The 9683-nt window shown below is 36.8% G+C and overlaps 1 protein-coding gene across 1 annotated transcript; it reads left to right on the top strand.

Annotated features, from left to right (window-relative positions):
• Positions 1-3113: 3113 nt before the first annotated feature.
• Positions 3114-8026, top strand: LOC131315364 (YTH domain-containing protein ECT4-like). The gene is made up of 9 exons (XM_058344540.1): positions 3114-3348; positions 3899-3975; positions 4084-4222; positions 4431-4504; positions 4971-5564; positions 5900-6490; positions 6584-6796; positions 6880-7026; positions 7230-8026. Exons 1-9 carry the CDS (start codon positions 3321-3323, stop codon positions 7473-7475), a joined length of 2109 nt encoding a protein of 702 aa, XP_058200523.1. The 5' UTR covers positions 3114-3320; the 3' UTR covers positions 7476-8026.
• Positions 8027-9683: the final 1657 nt, after the last annotated feature.

A 9683-nucleotide genomic window follows, 5' to 3' on the forward strand; every position in this document is an offset into this window, starting at 1 on the left:
GTAGTACTAATAACTATAAATGCCAATTTTTTGAAACTTTTGACTTTCTATTCTCTAGTTTAAAAGCGATGCTACATACACTACATAATTACACTACACGTTATACTACATTTTATATGGGATCCATTCTGGATCTCACAAAAATTCAGAAAAATATCCATAAATTCTAAAATATTGTTTTTATGGGATCCTGTAAAAAATCAGCTCCAATGGATATCGATAAGTATTATTTCTTGATTCGTAGGGATGAAATTGTTCATCTGCGCAGTTTCTTCACTACAAATCTAGAAATGATACTTACCGATATCTGTTAAAGCTGATTTTTTACAGGACCCCATAAAACAATATTTTAAAATTTATCAGGAATTTTTTGGATTTTTTTGAGACCCGAAATAGGCTCCACATAAGATGTAGTGTAAAAAGACAGTGTACGTATCTTTAGTGTACCTATCTTTAGTGAGTTTAAAAGCGCTTGCAAAAGATCAACCTTTCTACAAAAGTTGTGATACATTCAAAACATAATTTTTTTTAACTCAAATAAGAAAATCCTTGGGGTTACTGGACAGTGGGCACACCAACTCATTTATAGAAGAGTTATTTACCAAAAAAACTCATTTATAGAAGAGTTGACTTTTTCCAAGATTACATCATTGCAACTCTAATTAACTAAAATTCCATTAACACATCATGAATAGATCGATCAACAATAATAAGTTTCTCATTGACTATTTTAACAGTAAAAATACTTAATTTAGATGTGAGAATTGACTTCTTAAGATGGAGCAAGAAGGTCAAACCATCGAGGTCAACTCTCCTGCTCCTGATTACTGCAATCTTAGGTAAATGGTAGTCCTTAATTCTTTGTTTTTCCTTGGAATAGGTAATCCATTCTTTCTTGCGGCCGGCTCATGTCCCATTTTAATCTTATTATGGCCCCTTCAAGTGTGTAGCTTTTATGAGCTCATTCCAGATGATATAGATCGTTCATTTTGTATACCTATAAAGAAAAATCTTAATAACACAAATAAATTTGGCCGGATATCAGCAAGTGTATGAAGTATGAACAAATAATAGTCTTGTAGGCTATCTTTGCGAGACCGATATGATCTCCCTGAAAAATTGAGCGGGAAGGGGATTAGAAACTATAGTGAAGCCAGACTCTTCTTTCCTGTCCTACCATTTTCCCCCTTTATTCATCACTAGCCAATCTTGCTTCTGAATCAATCTCAACAGTATAATTGCAATTTCTCTTTAACCCGTTTGAATAACTTCGAATGACATCTAGACCTTAATTAGACATGAACACATTTGTCTCAACCTTTGTACTTCCATATTCTGATTCACATCAATTCTTCCACATTATTATTATTATTAATAAACATACAAAACTGATATTTTTCCCTGCTCAATAATAAATTTATTGTATAATGAATCGTGTAGAAAATGGTAATAAATGATCAAAAAACTGAACTATAATCCTTTAGACTGAATGTGTAAGAGTTATGTTTTAAAGGGTATTCCAAAAACGGAGAAGGGGAGAACGTAGTGAATTTCGTTTAAAAAATTAAAAAAAAAAACGTTTCAACAAAAAAGTAGTGAATTTTAAATGGTGTGGTGGCATGTGTGATATGGCTACATGTATATTCATCAAAATGAGGAAAGAGTGATTTCAAAAGTAACATAATATTTTTTTAATAAGAAAACGCGTATAAAAATGATAATTAGGGATATTGCCAAAAAGGATGGGAACCGGGGGAGAGAGATTCGGTTGAGAAAAGGGTAATTATGCTTTTTACCACATTCATTACATAGATTGTTGATAATTGGGAAAAAATACCATTCAATGGTGGGTACAAGCAATATTCACCGGTTTGATGGTGTCAAAATTCTCAAAACATGACATTCGAAAACAGTAATTAACGACCAATATATTGTAACCATGGCTTTTCAGACCATTTTGCCCTTTATGTTCAATCTGGGGTCCAAGTTCCACAAAAACAAGCAAGTACACGAAGTTATGAGAGTTAATCCATTGAGTAAAAAAAGGGTCAACCGGAGTGCGCTCATGTGCTCAAACCGGAGTGTGCTCATGTGCTCATCAAAAGACGATTATCTAATCTCCAACTCATTTCTAAATTTCTAAAATGGAAAATAAATGTGATATAATGGAGGGAGATTTTATAATTTATTCGCACTTTTTGCAGAGAATCTAGAAGAGACCCCTTATTCTTTTAGTGATTTTTTCTCCAAAATGAGAGTAGGGTCTCCATATTTGGAGAACCAAAGGTAATTTGGAGACCCAAATACATCTAAAAAGTATAATGGGTTCCTCATAAATTTTATCTCATAAAGTACAAAAAATGAGAATAAATTACAAAATCTCCCTCTGATGTTACATCCATTCTCCACTTTGGAGTTTTAGAAATGGGTTGGAGATGTGCTCTAAAATGTGCATGTCATTTGGAGTACAAGTATAACCAAAACTAGAAACAAGCACATAGAGTTATGAGAACAAATCCATATAGTAATACCAAATGGCAAGTTAAAAGATGTTCACCTAGATTGGGTTGTGAAATCATCACCCTTTGAGGGATGTGCAAGCCTTTTTAAGTACAAGTATAACCAAGACTAGAAACAAGTACTACATGAAGTAATGAGAGCAAAGTTCACCTAGTAGTGGTACAAAAGGGAAGTCCAAGATGGTCACCTAAAGTTGATTTGGCCCAAGTAAGGGACGACCACCGTAGTGAGGCCCAAGCCCATCAAAGGAAGATACCCATCCTTGTCCTTTTATGATTAGGGCTTCAGACTTTTTACTTCATTTTCTGTGGTTGGCACCTTAACCCCTAAGTATCAGTTACGGCAACAAAACTACAATCACAGCCTGCGTACCTTACAACTTTCTCACCGACGAATCATATTTGGTCCATTAAATTTAAAAAGTACTCTAACAGAAAGCTCTGTCTGCTTTTGTCTTCGTGGCACACTAATCAACCAATAGGAATCACGCGATGACGTACTTAAATCACCCGCGGGTAACACAAACGGGGACTAGAAAGTAAAAAGTGGAAAACAGAGGGACGACAAGTGTGCGAAAACGGTGGTGCTATTTGAATCACCACAATTTGGATGGATCAAAACCCTCTCTCTCTCTTTCTCTCTCATCCCCTAAAAACCCCATACTCTTTCCCTCTCTTGGCGGCTGATATTTCCGCCCTTGTCTCCTCCCCCTCCTCTCTCTCTAGGAAATTTCGCACTCTCTCTCTCCTCCCCAAAACCCCCTATCAGATTCATCAGGGTTTTAGATTCGAGATCCGCTCATGGCTACCGTTTCTCCTCCCGCAGATCGTATCCTTACCAACCATTATTTGACTTTTCCTTTTTTCTTTTCTTTTTCTGATCTGCTGTCTCTAGATAGATCTATGGTGGTACATCTTCTTTGTTGTCAAGGGTTTTGGATTTGGGAATTTTGGGAGAGTCTTTTTGTTGCGTGGACATGAGATATGTGAAAATTCTTGCTTTGATAGGTTGAAGGAATTCGTTCTTATTTATGTGGTCTTTTGTTTTTCTATGCCCCGTTGGGTTATCTGTGTACTAGTCTGGTGTTTCCCAGATTTTTTCCAGAATAGCTATCTGGAAAGGTTGGTTGGTATAGAAAAGATTGTTCTTTTATTGTAGCTTTCCATGTCTTACTTTTTTACTCTTGTATATATTTTAAGATCTGGATTCGTAGGCTTGAAATTGGGTCGTGGTTGTTTTTTCCTTGCTGATAAATTGAGATTTCAGACTGTTCCTTTTATTTTGTAATTGATTTCACTAGAATTTGGAAGATTGTGTAATTTATAGGTTTTTTTTTTAATTGCGAACCACGGAATTTCCTTCACTTTTATTTCTACAGAAGCTGCAGATTTGCTGAAAAATTTATCCTTGGATTCTCAAGCTAAGACCCTGGAAATTCCTGAGCCTACCAAGAAGGTGATTTTTCTTTCATATTTTTCTGGTGATTCTTTTAATTTACAGATTTGTTTAATAAGTAGTAGCTGGATGTGTGACATAAAATGGTTACTGATATATTCTGTGCAGACTTCTGCTCACTCAGGCGATGCCACAAATGTCCAGATCCAGCCGTATGAGCGTTCGATGACGCCATTACAGGATTTTTTCGTGGACCCAGCCATGTGCTATCACCCCAATGGTTATCCATATGCTGCTCATTATTATGGTATAGATATTGAGTCCTTTGTTAATCCCTCTTAAAGACTTGAGTTGTCAAACTAGAAAATTCAAACCTAAACTGTTTTGGAGGCTAGTGCTGCTTTATTTTCAAGGAGTACTGTTCTATACATAGCTATATATTTGCTCTTCGATGATTACAATGTTGAAATGGGAAGCCTAGTTTTTTATTGACTCTATTGAACCTTGTTCTTTAGGCTATGATGGGACTGCTAATGAGTGGGACGATTTCGCCAGATACATGAATCCTGAGGGAGTTGAAGTGCCTCATGTAAGTACTTGAGTTGACTCCTATTTCTTGTGATTATTGTTTGTCTTGGATCCATGATGAAAGGGAGTGTAAACTTTTTGGATTATGTAAATAGTGATGTTTAGTCCCCGAGCTGTACTACGGGTACATATTTTCGTGCTCAGATCTGTTCACTGGAGTCTCTGTGCGCAGAATTCCTGTTAATTCTCTTGGTGGATGGTAAAAGTAAGAAAAAGATATAATATGATCTCAACGAGCTTAATGGATCCATGGTCCCTTTGCAATTGTGCGGCTTGTTTAATTGGGTGGTGTGCTGATACAAAAAAGAAGAAGAGAGAAGAATTGAGTGGTGTGGTGTGGTGTCATGGAATGTGATCATTAGCATGTATCAATTGTCTTTATAACTGTGGTTTTATTTGTTGGTACTGTTTGAGTTGAGGGTTGTTTTCTTTGTAGTTTGTGATCATTTTTTGTTACCCTTTCTCAGGGAGTTTATGGGGACAACGGGTCGGTTATGTATCACCCTGGCTATGGGTATCCCTATGGACCATATTCTCCAGCTGGTTCCCCAGTTCCAGCTATGGGACATGATGGGAACTTATATGGGGCTCAGCATTACCAGTATCCTACTCAATATTTCCAACCCCTGACCCCAACAAGCGCACCATACAACCCTACTTCAGCTGTACCTGCCAAAGGCGATATTTCCTCATCTGCAACTTCTGATCAGGCTCCTTTGTCGGTGGATACTACAAATGGGAACTCAAATGGTATGGTGAATGGTGGGGCCATAAAGGGGAATAATGGATCTGCCGCCACGAAGCAAACATATCAGAATGGATCATATAATTCGAACGGTTCTTTCGGGAGGGGTGGTCTGCCTGGAGGATTTTCTGCATCTGGATTTCAAGATCCAAGATATGGATACGATGGTATGAGGTCTCCAATCCCTTGGTTGGATGTATTTTCTGATGGGCAACATAGGCCTGTATCTAGTACATCAATGGTTTCACCGATAGCGCTTGCAAATAATGTCCCAAGTTCGAAGAATCAGAGTTATCGTCCTAATTCTCATTACATGGTATGTGATCTCATTCCATGTAGAGTTCTTGTCCTGCTATTTGATGCAGACGGGTAGTGCTTTGGAATTCTTGGTTAAATCAGTTTGAAATAGTATAAACCAATCTTCTGGTGAATTTGGTCTCATCTTTGAATTATTTGGGCGAATGCTGAATTGCCTGATCCTTTCAACCTCATCCTGAAATCATTTAGGTTGTAGATAAGGCATTTGCTGTAACGTTTATGCATGCCTTATTGGTGTGATTAGTTAGCCTCTGTTGTTTTTATTTTCTTCTAAAATAATGTGGAGCCATTATGGATTTTGCCTAAAAGAAAACTGTTTTGCCATTTTTGCAGGGCTTGAATCAATCAAGGCAAATGTCCGGAATGAACACAGCTAATGGATATATGAATAAGGTGTACCCTAACAAAGTATATGGTCAGTATGGGAGCACATTCAGGTCTGGTTTTGCTTTTGGATCTAATGGTTATGATTCACGATTAAGTGGACGCGGGTGGTCGGCTGTTGATGGCAAGTACAAACCCAGAGGGCGAAACAATGGTCTCTTTGGTAACGAGAACATAGATGGTTTGAATGAGCTAAACAGGGGACCTAGGGCCAAGGGAACCAAGAACCAACAAAAGGGGTTTACTCCAGTTTTCATGGTGGTTAAGGGGCAGAATGTCCCATTAACTGCAAACATCGACGACGAGAAGGATAAGGCAAGTTTGATTCCAGACCGTGAGCAATACAACAAAGTAGATTTCCCGGAGAGTTATAGTGATGCAAAGTTCTTCATTATTAAGTCGTATAGCGAGGATGATGTCCATAAGAGCATCAAGTATAATGTGTGGGCAAGCACACCAAATGGTAATAAAAAGCTTGATGCAGCATATCAGGAGGCTCAGCAGAAGTCTGGTGGCTGTACTATTTTTCTTTTATTCTCTGTGAGTAGTGTTTAGCTTGCTTTTTTCTTAACAAGAACTCTCTTTCAGGACTTTAATTGGTTTAGCATCTAATTTGGAATTGTTTTGGAGTAGGTTAATACTAGTGGGCAATTTGTCGGTGTTGCGGAGATGGTTGGGCCTGTTGATTTTCACAAGAATTTTGAGTATTGGCAACAAGACAAGTGGAATGGCTGCTTCCCTGTCAAGTGGCACATTGTAAAGGATGTGCCTAATAGTCTGTTGAAGCACATTACCCTGGAAAATAACGAGAACAAACCAGTGACTAACAGTAGAGATACTCAAGAGGTATGTGTTATCTCTGGTGGTGTTATCTTTATTTTTCTGTTCTTTTTATGAATTCAACCGCAATTTGCCTGCTTTTTGTGTAGGTTAAATTGGAGCAGGGGCTTCAGGTGCTCAAAATATTCAAAGATCATTCCAGCAGGACGTGTATCCTAGATGATTTTGGTTTTTATGAGGGTCGCCAGAACACAATTCAGGAGAAGAAGGCCAAGCAACAGCAGTACCAAAAGCAGGCAAGACATATGAATGCTTCCTTTAAATACAGCTTAGTTGAATTTTGTTTTCTGTCTGCTATCACTATCCATCAATATTATTTGTGTTCAATTTGTTTTTGCATTGTGTTACAATATGAAACCTCAAAACCTCCTTTTCCGAGATACTTGTAATTTTAATCAAAGCTGAGCTAGTCTGTTTAACTAAGGCCATATTAATACAGATGTGGGAAGGGAAGCCAACTGATGAAAGGAACAAGGAAGAAGGTGCGAATGGAGAACTGAAATCGCAGAAGTCTTCTGAAGTTGCCTCTGATTTGGTCAAAGAATCTGTCCCGGATGTTCAGTCCAATGGGGATGTTAGTCTTTCAAAAGACTTACCAACTGATAAATCTGGGGACACTCTAAAGGGTGCCAAATCAGCTGCAGAGGAAAAGATTGTTCCTAATGGGGCTGTGAATGGTTGCTAGCCTTATGTTGCACAAGCGGTGGCCTATGATCTTTTTACAGGCTGATTTGCCGGAGACAAGCCACTGGCTAATTCTTCAATTGGGCCACCCTGTGGGATCTGCCTTACTTTCAGCTTCATTGATCTAAATTATAAGGAGAGGTTCCTTCAACATCTTTTCTATAGTGCTAAGGCAGGCTCAGTTTCTAAGAATTGAAAATGTGGAGCCTCGTATGATGGGTCAGGTTTACAGTTGCTAGTTCTAACAGTTCTCAGGTGCCTTGGGGTTTGGGTTTTAGGGGATTTTCTCTTTATTTTGCCTTTTTATCGTCTTCTCAGCTTTCTTCTTTTTCCTTCTTTTTTATATTTTTTTTTTCCCGTGGTAAGCTTTTTATTACTCCTAGTTTTGCCTTGATATCCCATCTTGTAAAATCTAGATCAAAGTTTGTTGCAAGGGAGCTTTTTGCCTTTTGTAATTTGTTAAAGAGAGCCAGGAGCAAGGTGGGAAAAGAATTGCATTGCAATCTTATACTAATGTTTTCGGTTAATAGAATGTTTTCATAGTTAAAACTACCTGTGTGTGTTCAGTGAGTAGTCTATCTTTACCATTTTACGAGTTGGTCTAGAGCAATGATTTCAAATCTCTTGCGTGCAAGGCTTGGCGCTTCTTTGTTTTTTTTTCCTCTCTTTTTTATACCTTTAATCCTTTTTGGTAAACACAAGGAAGCTCACCAAACAGTACGTATAGTTTTGGATACCTGAAAGTTTTGGTGTCGTGTAATTTTATACTCGTGTTGTCAACGAGATCTCTTTATTCTATTCGTGTGTGTAGGATTATCAAGTAGCGCTATTGAGAGAGAGAGAGAGAGAGAGAGAGAGAGAGAGATATCATAGTGGCTTGCAGAGAATAATTATTGTTAGCTGGGAAAGAGGGATGGATGCAATTTAGGTTTACTGCGTGAGGTTCATATTATGAGAGATTTATTCACGGAAAGTGGCTCTTTACTGGGCCGCTCAATCTCAACCGTCTAAAAGTGTTTTGGGCTTTTCGGATTAAAAATATTCTATTATCGCTGATAGATAATCTATTACTGGTAATAAATTATTTTCAATCCGAATCATTCAATATATTTTTGGACGATCGAGATTGAACTACGTAAACTTTCTTTATAGAAAGCTCCATAAACAAGTTTTTCTTTAATATAGTAATATGTTTGCATATATAGTAATTTAAGGGCAATTGTCTTGACAGGTAAGGAATAGGATGGTGGAGTGGACTATTAGAATATGAACTTAATTGACTAGGACTTAGAGCATCCACAATGTAATAATCAAAATTGGATAATCAAAAGTTGCCACATCACCTTTTGATTATCCATTTAAGACGTTGCTAACCTTAGCAATGTCGTCCACAACGTAATAATCAAAATTGGATAACCAAAACTTACCACGTCATCTTTTCAAACTATAAAATTCTAAAAACTAAAAACTGTAATAATAATTTGAATAGTTTTTTTGAAAAAAAAAGAGTTTAGTGAAAAATATTATAGTTTTTTCAAAAAGAAATGTAAAAACGGTTGTTGAAAACAATTTTTTTTAAAGTTTTTCAAAATAACAGTTTTTTGAAATTATTTTTTTAAAATTTCCTAAAAAAATAGTTTTTTAAAATTATTTTTTGAAAACATTGTTGAGAGAGAGAGAGAGAGAGAGAGAGAGAGAGATGTTTTGTGCAATGATAGATGTACTTGATTGAGAAAATATGGAGAACATTAGATTTAATTATTGGCAAAAAGTTGTTAGTTTTGATTTTTTTTGCCACGCGATATATATCAGCGGGGGTTAGTGAGAGTGTTAGAGTTAGCACGGGGAGACCAGAAACTATCCATGCCCTGATTATTCAAATGCCAAAATTTGATGAGTTGCTAAGATGTTGCTAAGTTTGGTTATTACAATGTGAGTACTTTTTTGAGCAAACATTGTTAACTTTATCAACCTTTTAGTTTTGATTATTACATTGCGGATGCTTTTAGCGCAAGTTTATTTGGCGTATCTAAATCATATATGTATGTATGTACACACAATACACATGCGTACAGTTCAAATCGGATTAGAATCGGAATCGCTAATAACAATTTTCAAACCAATTCATTGAACAAGGCTAATAATTTAAAATCGAGATCAAACCACACTATTAAAAAACGAATTGAACTAGTCGGATTGATTTGAACTA

This window comes from Rhododendron vialii, chromosome 13a (genome assembly GCF_030253575.1).
Source record: "Rhododendron vialii isolate Sample 1 chromosome 13a, ASM3025357v1".
NCBI lineage: Eukaryota > Viridiplantae > Streptophyta > Magnoliopsida > Ericales > Ericaceae > Rhododendron > Rhododendron vialii.

Bases quoted from the DNA above. Each gene is read 5' to 3' on its own strand.
- LOC131315364 (XM_058344540.1), top strand. From the start codon at position 3,321: ATGGCTACCGTTTCTCCTCCCGCAGATC. The intron at 6,491-6,583 runs GTGAGTAGTGTT...GTTTTGGAGTAG, and splicing joins CTATTTTTCTTTTATTCTCT to GTTAATACTAGTGGGCAATT. The intron at 7,027-7,229 runs GCAAGACATATG...ATATTAATACAG, and splicing joins AACAGCAGTACCAAAAGCAG to ATGTGGGAAGGGAAGCCAAC.